Source organism: Bufo gargarizans, unplaced genomic scaffold (genome assembly GCF_014858855.1).
Source record: "Bufo gargarizans isolate SCDJY-AF-19 unplaced genomic scaffold, ASM1485885v1 fragScaff_scaffold_695_pilon, whole genome shotgun sequence".
Lineage (NCBI taxonomy): Eukaryota > Metazoa > Chordata > Amphibia > Anura > Bufonidae > Bufo > Bufo gargarizans.
Window position 1 is genome coordinate 382,492 of NW_025334168.1, and position 18,686 is coordinate 401,177.

The 18,686-nt window shown below is 46.1% G+C and overlaps 1 protein-coding gene across 1 annotated transcript in view; it reads right to left on the bottom strand.

Moving 5' to 3' along the window:
• Positions 1-18,686, bottom strand: part of LOC122922765 (nudC domain-containing protein 2-like) — a 30,133-nt gene that overhangs the window by 984 nt on the left and 10,463 nt on the right. Inside the window, exon 3 of the mRNA XM_044273486.1 lies at positions 7,470-7,621. Coding sequence (XP_044129421.1) covers positions 7,470-7,621 — 152 coding nt within the window. The remainder of the gene's footprint in view (positions 1-7,469; positions 7,622-18,686) is intronic.

Here is an 18,686-nt window from a genome sequence, read left to right on the forward strand (position 1 = left end):
TTGCGACAAAAAATAAAAAATTCTAGGAACTCACCATGCCCCTCACAGAATACCTTGGGGTGTCTTCTTTCCAAAATGGGGTCACTTGTGGGGTAGTTATACTGCCCTGGCAATTTAGGGGCCCAAATGTGTGAGAAGTACCTTGCAATCAAAATGTGTAAGAAATGACCGGTGAAATCCGAAAGGTGCACTTTGGAATATGTGCCCCTTTGCCCACCTTGGCAGCAAAAAAGTGTCACACATGTGGTATCGCCGTACTCAGGAGAAGTTGGGGAATGTGTTTTGGGGTGTCATTTTACATATACCCATGCTGGGTGAGAGAAATATCTTGGCAAACGACAACTTTTCCCATTTTTTTATACAAAGTTGGCATTTGACCAAGATATTTTTCTCACCCAGCATGGGTATATGTAAAATGACACCCCAAAACACATTCCCCAACTTCTCCTGAGTACGGCGATACCACATGTGTCACACTTTTTTGCAGCCTAGATGCGCAAAGGGGCCCAAATTCCTTTTAGGAGGGCATTTTTAGACATTTGGATCCCAGACTTCTTCTCACGCTTTAGGGCCCCTAAAAAGCCAGGGCAGTATAAATACCCCACATGTGACCCCACTTTGGAAAGAAGACACCCCAAGGTATCCAATGAGGGGCCTGGCAAGTTCAAAGAAATTTTTTTTTTTTCGCATAAGTTAGCGGAAATTGATTTTTTTTTGTTTTTTCTCACAAAGTCTCACTTTCCGCTAACTTAGGACAAAAATTTCAATCTTTCATGGACTCAATATGCCCCTCAGCAAATACCTTGGGGTGTCTTCTTTCCAAAATGGGGTCAGTTGTGGGGTGTTTGTACTGCCCTGGCATTTGAGGGTCTCCGCAATCATTACATGTATGGCCAGCATTAGGAGTTTCTGCTATTCTCCTTATATTGAGCATACAGGTAATGAGTTTTTTTTTTTCCGTTCAGCCTCTGGGCTGAAAGAAAAAAATGAACGGCACAGATTTCTTCATTCGCATCGATCAATGTGGATGAAAAAATCTCTGCCAAAAAAAAAAAATGGAGGGGAAAGGCGTCTGCCAGGACATAGGAGCTCCGCCCTACATCCATACCCACTTAGCTCGTATGCCCTGGCAAACCAGATTTCTCCATTCGCATCAATCGATGTGGATGAATAAATCATTGCCGGGATATTTTTTTTTATATATATATATATATACATACAAAGTGCTTGCCAAAGCATAGGAACGCCGCCTCCTCCTCAGCTCGTATGCCTCGGCAAACGTATCTGTCACTGCAGAGTAGAAATCTCGTCTTGCAGCGCCGCATACACCGACTTGCGTGTAATCTGACAGCAGCGCAATGCTTCTGTCAGAATGCACATCGGTGCTGCAGCTAGTAGATCGGTTGGTCCACCTGGAAGGTAAAAAGACAAAAAAAAAAAAAAAGAAAAAAACAGGCCACAACGCAATAATTTTATTAACTTTGGAACAGAACATGTAACTTTAACTTTTGGAACTAAACATTAACCTGTTTGCTTACCTGTTTTTTTTTTTGTTTTTTTACCTTTATAGAACAAACCTCTCCTTCCCCATGGGTCAATGTGCAAAGCGCAAATCGCCCAAAGATGTGGCGAAGTGCGTTATGCACTTTGTCCCATGTGAAAGGAGACGTTTGCAGCAGCAGTGAGTGAATGGGCCCTAATAGCCCTGTGTGCCTGTCCTGGTGAGATGATCCCTATGCTAATAGTGTACCTGTGAGTGGTACTTCCGGAAACACTCTCCAAAGCATAGGGCAGGGTGGTCCGGACAGTCAGGACAGAAATAACGGGTGTCACGCCTTATTCCACTCCTGCTACAGACACGACATCTTTTTCGGGGTGACGGTTGGGTTGAGGTACCAGGAACGACATTGGGGAAATGTCGCTCGTGTAGACGGCTAACTACACTGGTGGTTGGGGCCACGGAACCTCCTGGATACAGGAGGTTCTCAATGATCTCTTCCTGAAATTTGAGGAAGGATCCAGTTCTCCCAGCCTTACTGTAGAGAACAAAACTATTGTACAGAGCCAATTGAATTAAATATACAGACACCTTCTTATACCAGCGTCTGGTGCGTCGGGAAACTAAATACGGAGACAACATCTGGTCATTGAAGTCGACCCCTCCCATGTGGAGGTTATAGTCGTGGACTGAGAGGGGCTTTTCAATGACACGGGTTGCTCGCTCAATTTGTATTGTCGTGTCTGCGTGAATGGAGGAGAGCATGTAAACGTCACGCTTGTCTCTCCATTTCACCGCGAGCAGTTCTTCGTTACACAGTGCGGCCCTCTGCCCCCTTGCAAGACGGGTGGTAACGAGCCGTTGGGGGAAGCCCGCGCGACTAGTTCGCGCGGTACCACAGGCGCCAATCCGTTCTAGAAACAAATGCCTAAAGAGGGCCACACTTGTGTAAAAATTGTCCACATAAAGATGGTACCCCTTGCCGAATAAGGGTGACACCAAGTCCCAAACTGTCTTCCCACTGCTCCCCAGGTAGTCAGGGCAACCGACCGGCTCCAGGGTCTGATCTTTTCCCTCATAGACCCGAAATTTGTGGGTATAGCCTGTGGCCCTTTCACAGAGCTTATACAATTTGACCCCATACCGGGCGCGCTTGCTTGGGATGTATTGCTTGAAGCCAAGGCGCCCGGTAAAATGTATCAGGGACTCGTCTATGCAGATGTTTTGCTCTGGGGTATAAATATCTGCAAATTTCTGGTTGAAATGGTCTATGAGGGGCCGAATTTTGTGGAGCCGGTCAAAAGCAGGGTGGCCCCTGGGACGGGAGGCGGTGTTGTCACTAAAGTGCAGGAACCGCAGGATGGCCTCAAAACGTGCCCTGGACATAGCAGCAGAGAACATGGGCATGTGATGAATCGGGTTCGTGGACCAATATGACCGCAATTCATGTTTTTTTGTCAGGCCCATGTTGAGGAGGAGGCCCAGAAAAGTTTTAAGTTCGGAAACTTGGACTGGTTTCCACCGGAAAGGCTGGGCATAAAAGCTTCCCGGGTTAGCGGTGATAAATTGTGTGGCATACCGGTTTGTCTCTGCCACGACTAAGTCTAAAAGCTCCGCAGTCAAGAACAGCTCAAAAAATCCCAGGGCCGAACCGATCTGAGCCGTCTCAACCCGAACTCCAGACTGGGCGGTGAAAGGGAAAACTACGGGTGCGGCTGAAGTTGGGGACTGCCAATCAGGGTTTGCCAGCACCTCTGGGATTCTAGGGGCTCTACGGGCACGTCTTTGCGGTGGCTGCGACGGGGTCACTACTGCACGTGCCACTGTACCAGCTTCAACTGCCCTTCTGGTGCTCGCTACTTCACCAGGTTGTACGGCAGTGCTGGTACTAGGTCCAGGGAGGGCTGGGCTGCTGGTGTATGCCTCACCACGTAATCCGACAGCACCAGCCCCACTCTGCTGCTCTTGAAGCGGATCCTGCGCAACCTGCGGTCTAGCGACACGGGGCCGGGTACGCCTGGTGGTATCAGGGACCTCAGCCTCCTCGTCCGAACTTTGGGTCAGAGAGCCACTGCTTTCTACAGGTTCGTATTCTGACCCGCTGGATTCATCAGATGAGGGCTCCCACTCCTCATCCGACTGGGTCAGAAGCCTGTAGGCCTCTTCAGAAGAATACCCCCTGTTTGACATGTGGGCAACTAAATTTAGGGGTATTCCCTGAGACTACCCAAGAAAAAAAAAGCAAGCCTGTCTTACAAAGGGGAGCCTAGCGAAGTACCGGAGGCCGCTGCGGTTGATAAAAAATATCAAAACTGATTTTTTTATCGCCGCAGTGCGTGTAAAGTGAATGTGCAGTGATCAAAAAAATATTTTTTTTTTGTCACTGCGGTGGGGCGGGTGTGGGCGAACGCACGTGTGGGCGACCGATCAGGCCTGATCGGGCAAACACTGCGTTTTGGGTGGAGGGCGAGCTAAAGTGACACTAGTACTATTATAGATCTGACCGTGATCAGTTTTGATCACTTTCAGATACTATAAAAGTACAAATGCTGATTAGCGATACGCTAATCAGCGAATAACGGACTGCGGTGCGGTGGGCTGGGCGCTAACTGATCGCTAACTACCTAACCAAGGGACCTAAACTATACCTAAAACCTAACTGTCAATAACAGTGAAAAAAAAAAGTGACAGTTTGCACTGATCACTTTTTTCTTTTCACTTGTGATTGACAGGGGGTGATCAAAGAGGTGATCAAAGGGTTAATTGGGGTTCAGGGGGGTGATCAGGGTCTAAGTGTGTAGTGTTGGTGTACTCACTGTGAAGCCTGCTCCTCTGCTGGATCCAACCGACGAAAAGAACCAGCAGAGGAGCAGGCAGCCATATAACAGATCATATTTACAAATATGATCTGCTATCTGGCACTTTGATTGGCTTTTTTAAAAATCAGCAACCTGCCAGCCACGATCATTGGCTGGCAGGTTGCTGACGAAATGCTTCTCGAAGAAATGCCGGCGCGAACTGCGCACGCGCGGGCGCATACTCGCGTCATCTCGCGTCTCGCGAGATGACGCGTATATGCGTGACTGTGCGCAGCGATGCCACCTCCGGAACGCACATGTGCGTTAGGCGGTCCGGAGGTGGTTAAAGGGGTTCTCTGAGATTTTCATAAAATCCTGCCATCTTCTGTCCGATGTAGGAAACCTACTTTGGTCAGGACTTACCTGTCCGCCATGATGCTGTGCTCTCCTGCTCAGGTCTAGACTGGACAGGTAGACTCAGGAACACATCCTGTCAGGACCCGAGTGAAGGAGCCTGCGGCTAGTGTGAGCGCAGCAGCATTGGTGGTGCAACGGATACGCAAGTCCTACACAGGGCAGAAGATACCAGGATTTCATGATAAGCCTGGATTTCACATTCATGTAAACAGCACTAAACTAATCCAGGGTGCAGTTAAAACATATGTACAATGGGGGAAATTTATCAAACTGGTGTAAAGTAGACCTGGCTTAGTTGCCCATAGCAACCAATCAGATTCCACCTTCCACAGCTCCTTTGGAAAATGAAAGGTGGAATCTGATTGGTTGCTATGGGCAACTAAGCCAGTTCTACTTTACACCAGTTTGATAATTCTCCCCCAGTACATTTACATTTTTGGTATTGCACAGCTAATGTTACTCTCTTAAAGGTATTCCACATGTGTCTTTGTTTTTCAGTTTGGTCGCAACAGGTAACGCATATACACAGTCCTCAATCATCTGCATTTACTGATGCCTCTGTGCATGCGCAAGCACTACCATTACCTCTACTACACTCTGCAAATGCAAATCTCAGGATGACGACCGTGGGAGTGACAAATCTGCACCATGTGAGTGCAGCACTGAGTATTGCGCTCGGAGCTGCCATAGATTTTGGTCTTCATGTGCACTTGAAAACAGGAGCAAAAGAAAATACTTGTGGCAGACCCGCTGGCAGCGCAGAAATGCCAACAGTAACAAAATTTGTTCCAAGTACTACTAAACTTGCAAACAAGAGGTTGGGGACTTTTTTTTTTAAGTCAAAAAGGAAGCACAGGGAGGTGATAAATCCCCCCCATACAGCTTGAGCCAAACCTTTAAAGAGGTTTTCTGGTACTTAGGCCTCTTTCACACTTGCGTTGTCCGGATCCGGCGTGTACTCCACTTGCCGGAATTACACGCCGGATCCGGAAAAACGCAAGTGTACTGAAAGCATTTGAAGACGGATCCGTCTTCAAAATGCTTTCAGTGTTACTATGGCACCCAGGACGCTATTAAAGTCCTGGTTGCCATAGTAGGAGCGGGGGAGCGGTATACTTACAGTCCGCGCGGCTCCCGGGGCGCTCCAGAGTGACGTCAGAGCGCCCCATGCGCATGGATGACGTGCCATGCGATCACGTCATCCATGCGCGTGGAGCGCCCCGGGAGCCGCACAAACGGTAAGTATGCTGCTCCCCCGCTCCACTTTACCATGGCTGCCAGGACTTTAGCGTCCCGGCAGCCATGGTAACCACTCTAAAAAAGCTATATGTCGGATCCGGCAATGCGCCGAAACGACATTTAGCTTAAGGCCGGATCCGGATCAATGCCTTTCAATGGGCATTAATTCCGGATCCGGCCTTGCGGCAAGTCTTCAGGATTTTTGGCCGGAGCAAAAAGCGCAGCATGCTGCGGTATTTTCTTCGGCCAAAAAACGTTCCGTTCCGGAACTGAAGACATCCTGAACGGATTTCACTCCATTCAGAATGCATTAGGATAAAACTGATCAGGATTCTTCCGGCATAGAGCCCCGACGACGGAACTCTATGCCGGAAGACAAGAACGCAGGTGTGAAAGAGCCCTTAGATACCGATGGCCTACCCTTAGGATAGGCAACCAATATCAAATCCGGGGTGTTCAGAAACTCCGCACCCCACTGATGAGCTGCTTCAGACAGCCGCCAGGAGCTATAGAGTGGACTGAGCCAGAAGCAGCAGGTTCCATCCACTGGTGTCAGAAACTATGAACTAAGTGTACAGTTTCTAGTGCCAACCTGAAATAACTGAATGGATGTGGTACCAGGTGTCGGACCCTGAAAAATCTGACATTCATGAGCAAGCATGAGAATAAGTCATCAATACCTGTCAGAATAGGACATCAAAATCTGATTGTGGGAGGCCAAATGCCGGTGTAACGTTACATTACCCTACTTCGTGAGACTTCTCTACCTCGTAACTTCCGGTCGCACCAGAAATGACGTGAGGAGGCGTGCCGGAGTTGTGCCGATCTGCGCATGTGCAAAACTACGGTTTAGGGAAATCTCACAGCGGAGTTCAGCTGGACACTGTGCATGCGCCGGAGAGCCTCACCAGCCTTAGGATAGGAAGAGATTACGGCCCAGTGCGCAAGCGCGGCTAACTACAGAACATCCATTCGATTTCCGCGCCTGCGCAGTGTGGGGGTAGGGAGATCTAAAGGCCATTTTTTCTGTTAAATAAATATATTTATGCACAGTGTCCGGGTGTCCAGCTGAACTCCGCTGTGAGATTTCCCTAAACCGTCGTTTTGCGCATGCGCAGATCGGCACAACTTCGGCACACCTCCTCACATCAAGTTACGAGGTAGGGAAATCTCAAAAGTAGGGTAATGTAACATTACACCGGTACTCCTGCCAATCAGCTGTTTGAACAGACCTCTGCGGCCTTGTCCTAGACCAGTGACGTCACATACATCAGTCACATGGCCTAGGCGCAGCTCAGTTGATTCAAGTGAACGGATCTGCAATACCGCGCTTACCCATTATACAATGTATGGCGCTGGGCTGTGAGAAAGCTGCACTGCCCACCAGAAATCTGCGGCCTCTTCAAACAGCTGAACTCCTGATCACATTAGATGACCCATCCTAAGGATAGGTCATCAATATTTAAATCCTGATGAAAGACTTAATTATTGTGCAAATAAATATTTTACATCATCACCTCTCTCTGGAATCTCTCCAGTGTCAGTTTCTTTTGCATCTCATCTTGAACCCAAGGATCAGCAGAATACTCTCCTTCTAGTAAAGATGGCCAGCAATTGCCAGCATCCCGGTTGGACTTGGTTAATACTATTCGGATTAGTTTTTTGTCCTCTTCATCAACCAAAAAACAACAACATATTTTTGTTTAAAATGACTTAAAGGGGTTCTGCACTTTCATTTAACTGATGATCTATCCTCTGGATAGATCATCAGCTTCTGATCGGCGGGGGTCCGACACCCGGGACCCCCGCCGATCAGCTAGTTGATACAAGTCGTGACGTCAGTGGGCGGGCGGCCTGGCGGTAAACAGTGAGAAGGCCGCGGCGCTGCTGTCTTCTCAAACAGCTGGTCGGCGGGGGTCCCGGGTGTCGGACCCCGGCCGATCAGAAGCTGATGATCTATCCAGAGGATAGATCATCAGTTGATTGAAAGTGCAGAACCCCTTTAATGTTTTTGCATTTATTTATTTAGCATGCACATACCAACAATCACCGTACAACTATCACACAGTGCCATTCACATACAGAGGTCGACAAGAACTGCTCCTAGATCTCCAGGTAGAAGTTTTATGTAACTAGAATTGTGTGTGCATATATATAAAAATTAGTTTCTGTCTGTCTGGACGTCTGTCTGTTCTTTATGTACGACCAAACGACTGAAACAATCTTCACCAAATTTGGCACGCAGGTACATCAGGTGTCCGGGAAGGTTTTAGACCGGGTCTCAGCTCTCTAGGACTTACCGTTTCTGAGATATTCCCCAAAAATTACCTGCATTAGCCAATACAAGCCTACAAGTCTTTCTCTTCATATGCCAACTGACATACACACGGTCATATGTCCCTTATCAGCCAATAGAAGCTCGCAGGTCCTACTCCAGGTTTCCATAACAACTGATCACAGGTTTTAGCAGTTCGCAGGTCCTTAAATATTCAGTCATATGAAGTGTATCAGCCAATATAAGTTCACATTTAATTTACCAGGTTTTCACACAGGATAGGATTAGATACACAGCTCAGCAGACAGTATCACACAGAATAGGATATTAGATACAAACCTCAGCAGACAGTATCACAAAGGATAGTATTAGATACACATCTCAGCAGGCAGTATCACACAGGATAGGATATTAGATACACAGCTTGGCAGACAGTATCACACAGGATAGGATTAGATACACATCTCAGCAGGCAGTATCACACAGAATAGGATATTAGATACACAGCTCAGCAGACAGTATCACACAGAATAGGATATTAGATACAAACCTCAGCAGGCAGTATCACACAGGATAGGATTAGATACACAGCTCAGCAGGCAGTATCACACAGGATAGGATTTGATACACAGCTCAGCAGGCAGTATCACACAGGATAGGATATTAGATACACAGCTTGGCAGACAGTATCACACAGGATAGGATTAGATACACAGCTCAGCAGGCAGTATCACACAGGATAGGATTTGATACACAGCTCAGCAGACAGTATCACATAGGATAGGATTAGATACACAGCTCAGCAGACAGTATCACATAGGATAGGATTTGATACACAGCTAAGCAGACAGTATCACATAGGATAGGATTAGATACACAACTCAGCAGACAGTATCACATAGGATAGGATTTGATACACAGCTCAGCAGACAGTATCACATAGGATAGGATTAGATACACAGCTCAGCAGACAGTATCACATAGGATTAGATACACAGCTCAGCAGACCGTATCACACAGGATAGGATTTGATACACAGCTTGGCAGACAGTATCACACAGGATAGGATTAGATACACAGCTCAACAGACAGTATCACATAGGATAGGATTTGATACACAGCTCAGCAGGCAGTATCACACAGGATAGGATTTGATACACAGCTCAACAGACAGTATCACACATGATAGGATTAGATATACAGCTCAACAGACAGTGGGGCGGGGTACTGTAGAGGTCACTGTTATAGGGATACTGTCAATATCTTTTAACCTCCCCCCGACCGCCTAACGCAGGGATGCGTCCTGCGGGTGGTCGCTTTGTTCCTCCTTGACGCATCTACGCGTCATCTCGCGAGACGACGTGTGAACGCGCGCTCACAGGAGCGCACGTTCACAGGATCAGAAGGTAAACGAGTTGATCTACAGCCTGCCAGCGGCGATCATTTGCTGGCAGGCTGTAGATGCGATTTTTTAACCCTTGAAAGGCATATCAGGCGCTGTTTTGTTAACAGCGTCTGATATACCTGCTACCTGGTCCTCTGGTGGGCCCTTTTGCTTGGATCGACCACCAGAGGACACAGGCAGCTCTGTAAGTAGCACCAATCACCACACTACACCCCCCCTGTCACTTATTAACCCCTGATCACCCCATATAGACTCCCTGATCACCCAGTAATTGATCACCCCCCTGTAAGGCTCCATTCAGATGTCCGTATGTGTTTTGCGGATCCGCAAAACACGGACACCACGGATCTGAAAAACACAGACACCAGCAATGTGCTTTCCGCATTTTGCGGATCCACACATTGCCAGAACTATATAGAAAATGCCTTTTCTTGTCCGCAATTGCGGACAAGAATAGGACATGTTCTATAGGCTCTACAAAAAACGCAGTGTTCGCCCGATCAGGCATGATCTTGTGCGCACACTTGCGTTCAGTCCGCCCCACTGCAGTGACAGATTTTTTTTTTTCTGATCACTGCAAAAACACCGTAAAATCGATGCGGCGCTATAAAGATCACTGTTGAGGGGCATAGCGAGTTCATAGAAGATTTATTTTTTTGGGCACAAGTTAGCAGAAACTTATTTATTATTTTTTTTCTTACAAAGTCACATATTCCACTAACTTGTGACAAAAAAATAAAATCTCACATGAACTCACCATACCCCTCACAGAATTCAAATGCATAACATTTTTTAGCTATATATATTCCAGACTTCTTCTCACGCTTTAGGGCCCCTAAAATGCCAGGGCAGTATAAATACCCCACATGTGACCCCATTTTGGAAAGAAGACACCCCAAGGTATTCCGTGAGGGGTATGGTGAGTTCATGTAACATTTTATTTTTTGTCACAAGTTAGTGGAATATGAGACTTTGTAAGAAAAAAATAAAATAAAAAATTATTTTCCGCTAACTTGTGACAAAACATAAAAACTTCCATGAACTCACTATGCCCATCAGCGAATACCTTAGGCTCCTTTCACACCTGCGTTCAGGTGTCCGCTCGTGAGCTCCGTTTGAAGGGGCTCACGAGCGGCCCTGAACGCAGCCGTCTGGCCCTAATGCATTCTCAGTGGAGGCGGATCCACTGAGAATGCATCCGCCTGCCAGCGCTCAGCCTCCGTTCCGCTCAGTGAGCGGACACCTGAACGCTGCAAGCAGCGTTCGGGTGTCCGCCTGGCCGTGCGGAGGCGAGCGGATCCGTTCCGACTTACAATGTAAGTCAATGGGGACGGATCCGCTTGAAGATGACACCATATGGCTCAATCTTCAAGCGGATCCATCCCCCATTGACTTTCAATGTAAAGTCTGAACGGATCCGCTCAGGCTACTTTCACACTTAGAAAAATTTTCTAAGTTATAATGCAGACGGATCCGTTCTGAACTGAGCCACCGTCTGCATTAATATGAGCGGATCCGTTCAGAACGGATCCGATCGAACTCAGGTGTGAAAGTAGCCTAAGGGTGTCTACTTTCTGAAATGGGGCAATTTGTGGGGTGTTTCTACTGTCTGGGCATTGTAGAACCTCAGGAAACATGACAGGTGCTCAGAAAGTCAGTGCGTAAATTCAAATTTTTGCACCATAGTTTGTAAACGCTATAACTTTTACCCAAACCAATAAATATACACTTATTGCATTTTTTTTTAATCAAAGACATGTAGAACACTAAATTTAGAGAAAAATGTATCTATACATGTAGTTTTATTTGAAAAATTTTACAACCGAAAGTGAAAAATGTCATTTTTTGCAAAAATTTCGGTCAATTTTGATTAATATAAAAAAAAGATGTGTATATATATATATATATATATATATATATATATATATATATAAAAAATTAGTTTCTGTCTGGACGTCTGTTCGTTATGCAAACGACTCGACCGATCTTCACCAAATTTGGCACACCGGTACATCAGGTATCCTGTAAGGTTTGCAGCGTTCGGGTGTCCGCCTGGCCGTGTAGAGCCAAACGGATCCGTCCAGACTTTCAATGTAAAGTCTGGATGGATCCGTCTGACTAACTTTCACACTTAGAAATTTTTCTGAAATATAATGCAGACGGATCCGTTCTGAACGGAGCCCATTGTCTGCATTATAGGAGCGGATCCGTCTGTGCAGACACCAGAAGGATCCTCTCTGAACGCAAGTGTGAAAGTAGCCTAAAGGTGAAAAATGGCACACCAAAATATTAAGTATAAATCACCTACTTTCCCAATTTTACATATAAAATATATAAACAATAAATAAACATATTACATATCGCAACGTCAGAAAAGGACTGATCTATGATAGGACTGGTCTATTATGGGGCGAACGTTCCATAAAATGCGAAATGCGCGCGTTGGTTTTTTTTTTTTGCGTGGAATTGAATGGTATCGAGTAGCGCAATACTTTTTTATGGTATCGAAACCGAATCAAAATTTTGGCATCGAGACAATTCTACTGACTATAAGATGAAAATATTAACCACTTCAGCCCCGCTAGGTGAAACCCCCTTCATGACCAGAGCACTTTTTACACTTCGGCACTACACTACTTTCACCGTTTATCGCTCGGTCATGCAACTTACCACCCAAATGAATTTTACCTCCTTTTCTTCTCACTAATAGAGCTTTCATTTGGTGGTATTTCATTGCTGCTGGCATTTTTACTTTTTTTGTTATTAATCAAAATGTAACGATTTTTTTGCAAAAAAATGACATTTTTCACTTTCAGCTGTAAAATTTTGCAAAAAAAAACGACATCCATATATAAATTTTTCGCCAAATTTATTGTTCTACATGTCTTTGATAAAAAAAAATGTTTGGGCAAAAAAAAAAAAATGGTTTGGGTAAAAGTTATAGCATTTACAAACTATGGTACAAAAATGTGAATTTCCGCTTTTTGAAACAGCTCTGACTTTCTGAGCACCTGTCATGATTCCTGAGGTTCTACAATGCCCAAACAGTAGAAACACCCCACAAATGACCCCATTTCGGAAAGTAGACACCCTAAGGTATTCGCTGATGGGCATAGTGAGTTCATAGAACTTTTTATTTTTTGTCACAAGTTAGCGGAAAATGATGATGATTTTTATTTTTTATTTTTTTCTTACAAAGTCTCATATTCCACTAACTTGCGACAAAAAATAAAAAATTCTAGGAACTCGCCATGCCCCTCACAGAATACCTTGGGGTGTCTTCTTTCCAAAATGGGGTCACTTGTGGTGTAGTTATACTGCCCTGGCAATTTAGGGGCCCAAATGTGTGAGAAGAACTTTGCAATCAAAATGTGTAAAAAATGACCGGTGAAATCCAAAAGGTGCACTTTGGAATATGCGCCCCTTTGCCCACCTTGGCAGCAAAAAAGTGTGACACATCTGGTATCGCCGTACACAGGAGAAGTTGGGGAATGTGTTTTGGGGTGTCATTTTACATATACCCATGCTGGGTGAGAAAAATATCTTGGTCAAATGCCAACTTTGTATAAAAAAATGGGAAAAGTTGTCTTTTGCCAAGATATTTCTCTCACCCAGCATGGGTATATGTAAAATGACAGCCCAAAACACATTCCCCAACTTCTCCTGAGTACGGCGATACCAGATGTGTGACGCTTTTTTGATGCCAAGGTGGGCAAAGGGGCACATATTCCAAAGTGCACCTTTTGGATTTCACCGGTCATTTTTTACACATTTTGATTGCAAAGTTCTTCTCACACATTTGGGCCCCTAAATTGCCAGGGCAGTATAACTACACCACAAGTGACCCCATTTTGGAAAGAAGACACCCCAAGGTATTCCGTGAGGGGCATGGCGAGTTCCTAGAATTTTTTATTTTTTGTCACAAGTTAGCGGAAAATGATGATTTTTTTTTCTTTCTCTTTTTTCCTTACAAAGTCTCATATTCCACTAACTTGCGACAAAAAATAAAAAATTCTAGGAACTCGCCATGCCCCTCACGGAATACCTTGGGGTGTCTTCTTTCCAAAATGGGGTCACTTGTGGTGTAGTTATACTGCCCTGGCAATTTAGGGGCCCATATGTGTGAGAAGTACTTTGCAATCAAAATGTGTAAAAAATGACCGGTGAAATCCAAAAGGTGCACTTTGGAATATGTGCCCCTTTGCCCACCTTGGCATCAAAAAAGCGTCACACATCTGGTATCGCCGTACTCAGGAGAAGTTGGGGAATGTGTTTTGGGCTGTCATTTTACATATACCCATGCTGGGTGAGAGAAATATCTTGGCAAAAGACAACTTTTCCCATTTTTTTATACAAAGTTGGCATTTGACCAAGATATTTTTCTCACCCAGCATGGGTATATGTAAAATGACACCCCAAAACACATTGCCCAACTTCTCCTGAGTACGGCGATACCAGATGTGTCACACTTTTTTGCTGCCAAGGTGGGCAAAGGGGCACATATTCCAAACTGCACCTTTCGGATTTTGCAGGGCATTTTTTACACATTTTGATTGCAAAGTACTTCTCACACATTTGGGCCCCTAAATTGCCAGGGCAGTATAACTACCCCACAAGTGACCCCATTTTGGAAAGAAGACACCCCAAGGTATTCCGTGAGGGGCATGGCGAGTTCCTAGAATTTTTTGTCGCAAGTTAGTGGAATATGAGACTTTGTAAGGAAAAAAGAAAAAAAAAGAAAAATCATCATTTTCCGCTAAATTTTGACAAAAAATAAAAAATTCTAGGAACTCGCCGTGCCCCCCACGGAATACCTTGGGGTGTCTTCTTTCCAAAATGGGGTCACTTGTGGCGTAGTTATACTGCCCTGGCAATTTAGGGGCCCAAATGTGTAAGAAGTACCTTGCAATCAAAATGTGTAAAAAATGGCCTGCGAAATCCGAAAGGTGCCCCTTTGCCCACCTTGGCTGCAAAAAAGTGTGACACATCTGGTATCGCCGTACTCAGGAGAAGTTGGGCAATGTGTTTTGGGGGGTCATTTTACATATACCCATGCTGGGTGAGAGAAATATCTTGGCAAAAGACAACTTTTCCCATTTTTTTATACAAAGTTGGCATTTGACCAAGATATTTTTCTCACCCAGCATGGGTATATGTAAAATGACACCCCAAAACACATTCCCCAACTTCTCCTGAGTACGGCGATACCAGATGTGTCACACTTTTTTGCAGCCTAGATGCGCAAAGGGGCCCAAATTCCTTTTAGGAGGGCATTTTTTGACATTTGGATCCCAGACTTCTTCTCACACTTTCGGGCCCCTAAAAATCCAGGGCAGTATACATACCCCACATGTGACCCCACTTTGGAAAGAAGACACCCCAAGGTATTCAATGAGGGGCATGGCGAGTTCCTAGAATTTTTTTTTTTTTTGCATAAGTTAGCGGATATTGATTTTTTTTTTGATTTTTTTCTCACAAAGTCTCACTTTCCGCTAACTTAGGACAAAAATTTCAATCTTTCATGGACTCAATATGCCCCTCACGGAATACCTTGGGGTGGCTTCTTTCCGAAATGGGGTCACATGTGGGGTATTTATACTGCCCTGGCTTTTTAGGGGCCCTAAAGCGTGAGAAGAAGTCTGGAATATAAATGTCTAAAAATGTTTACGCATTTGGATTCCGTGAGGGGTATGGTGAGTTCATGTGAGATTTTATTTTTTGGCACAAGTTAGTGGAATATGAGACTTTGTAAGAAAAAACAAAAACAAACAAAAAATGTCCGCTAACTTGTGCCAAAAAAAATGGCTGAATGGAGCCTTACCAGGGGGGGAGTGATCAATGACAGGGGGGTGATCACCCATATAGACTCCCTGATCACCCCCCTGTCATTGATCACCCCCCCTGTAAGGCTCCATTCAGACATCCGCATGATTTTTTACGGATCCATGGATACATGGATCGGATCCACAGAACGCATGCGGACGTCTGAATGGAGCCTTACAGGGGGGTTATCAATGACAGGGGGTGATCAGGGTAATCACCCCCCTGTCACTGATCACCCCCCCTGTAAGGCTCCATTCAGACATCCGCATGATTTTTTACGGATCCATGGATACATGGATCGGATCCACAGAACGCATGCGGACGTCTGAATGGAGCCTTACAGGGGGGTTATCAATGACAGGGGGTGATCAGGGTAATCAGGGTGATCACCCCCCTGTCACTGATCACCCCCCCTGTAAGGCTCCATTCAGACATCCGCATGATTTTTTACGGATCCATGGATACATGGATCGGATCCACAAAACGCATGCGGACGTCTGAATGGAGCCTTACAGGGGGGTTATCAATGACAGGGGGTGATCAGGGTAATCAGGGTGATCACCCCCCTGTCACTGATCACCCCCCCTGTAAGGCTCCATTCAGACATCCGCATGATTTTTTACGGATCCATGGATACATGGATCGGATCCACAAAACGCATGCGGACGTCTGAATGGAGCCTTACAGGGGGGTTATCAATGACAGGGGGTGATCAGGGTGATCACCCCCCTGTCACTGATCACCCCCCCTGTAAGGCTCCATTCAGACGTCCGCATGATTTTTACGGATCCATGGATACATGGATCGGATCCGTAAAAATCATGCGGACGTCTGAATGGAGCCTGACAGGGGGGTGATCAATGACAGGGGGTGATCAGGGAGTGTATATGGGTGATCACCCGCCTGTCATTGATCACCCCCCTGTAAGGCTCCATTCAGACGTCCGCATGATTTTTACGGATCCATGGATACATGGATCGGATCCACAGAACGCATGCGGACGTCTGAATGGAGCCTTACAGGGGGGTCATCAATGACAGGGGGTGATCAGGGTAATCAGGGTGATCACCCCCCTGTCACTGATCACCCCCCCTGTAAGGCTCCATTCAGACATCCGCATGATTTTTTACGGATCCATGGATACATGGATCGGATCCACAATACACATGCGGACGTCTGAATGGAGCCTTACAGGGGGGTTATCAATGACAGGGGGTGATCAGGGTAATCAGGGTGATCACCCCCCTGTCACTGATCACCCCCCCTGTAAGGCTCCATTCAGACATCCGCATGATTTTTTACGGATCCATGGATACATGGATGGGATCCACAGAACGCATGCGGACGTCTGAATGGAGCCTTACAGGGGTGTTATCAATGACAGGGGGTGATCAGGGTAATCAGGGTGATCACCCCCCTGTCACTGATCACCCCCCCTGTAAGGCTCCATTCAGACATCCGCATGATTTTTTACGGATACATGGATCGGATCCACAAAACGCATGCGGACGTCTGAATGGAGCCTTACAGGGGGGTTATCAATGACAGGGGGTGATCAGGGTGATCACCCCCCTGTCACTGATCACCCCCCCTGTAAGGCTCCATTCAGACGTCCGCATGATTTTTACGGATCCATGGATACATGGATCGGATCCGTAAAAATCATGCGGACGTCTGAATGGAGCCTGACAGGGGGGTGATCAATGACAGGGGGGTGATCAATGACAGGGGGGTGATCAGGGAGTGTATATAGGTGATCACCCGCCTGTCATTGATCACCCCCCTGTAAGGCTCCATTCAGACGTCCGCATGATTTTTACGGATCCATGGATACATGGATCGGATCCGTAAAAATCATGCGGACGTCTGAATGGAGCCTTACAGGGGGGTGATCAATGACAGGGGGGTGATCAATGACAGGGGGTGATCAGGGAGTGTATATGGGTGATCACCCGCCTGTCATTGATCACCCCCCTGTAAGGCTCCATTCAGACGTCCGCATGATTTTTACGGATCCATGGATACATGGATCGGATCCGTAAAAATCATGCGGACGTCTGAATGGAGCCTTACAGGGGGGTGATCAATGACAGGGGGGTGATCAATGACAGGGGGTGATCAGGGAGTGTATATGGGTGATCACCCGCCTGTCATTGATCACCCCCCTGTAAGGCTCCATTCAGACGTCCGCATGATTTTTACGGATCCATGGATACATGGATCGGATCCGTAAAAATCATGCAGACGTCTGAACGGAGCCTGACAGGGGGGTGATCAATGACAGGGCGGTGATCAATGACAGGGGGGTGATCAGGGAGTTTATATGGGGTGATCAGGGGTTTATAAGGGGTTAATAAGTGACGGGGGGGGGGGGTGTAGTGTAGTGTAGTGTGGTGTTTGGTGGGACTGTACTGACCTACCTGAGTCCTCTGGTGGTCGATCCTAACAAAAGGGACCACCAGAGGACCAGGTAGGAGGTATATTAGACGCTGTTATGAAAACAGCGTCTAATATACCTGTTAGGGGTTAAAAAATTCGGATCTCCAGCCTGCCAGCGAGCGATCGCCGCTGGCAGGCTGGAGATCCACTCGCTTACCTTCTGTTCCTGTGAGCGCGCGCGCCTGTGCGCGCGCGTTCACAGGAAATCTCGCGTCTCGCGAGAAGACGCGTATATGCGTCCAGGAGGAATAAAGCAACCACCTCCCGGACGCATATACGCGTACAGCGGTCGGGAGGTGGTTAAAGGCGGACGACTTCTTTTTCAAATGATAACGCTCTGTTATCTGTTGTTGTCAAACTTCAGCAGAGGAACGCTCAATTCAGTTAAAATCCTCCATTTTGATCACCTTTAGACCTATGGTCTGTAGTGACTGGCTGAGTTTTAGAAAAGACGCAAGACAGGACAAGTGCCACATACAAAACAGCGGCTCCTTTCCATTATTTGCAACAGACACTGAAGATATGGCAGTGGATATTATTGCTCATAACAGTGAAAATTAATAATGGGTCACATGTTAAAGGGGTATTCCCATCTGCAAGATCATATGTCAAAAGTTTACACTAGTGCCATATATCATTTTTGCAATTTGCTTCTATTATTTAAAATGCAGCCATTTTGATATACCGTATTTATCGGCGTATAACACGCACAGGCGTATAACACGCACCTTCATTTTAAGAGGGAAATTTCAGGAAAAAAAGGGTAGCTCAGAACTTTTTTTTATTAATATT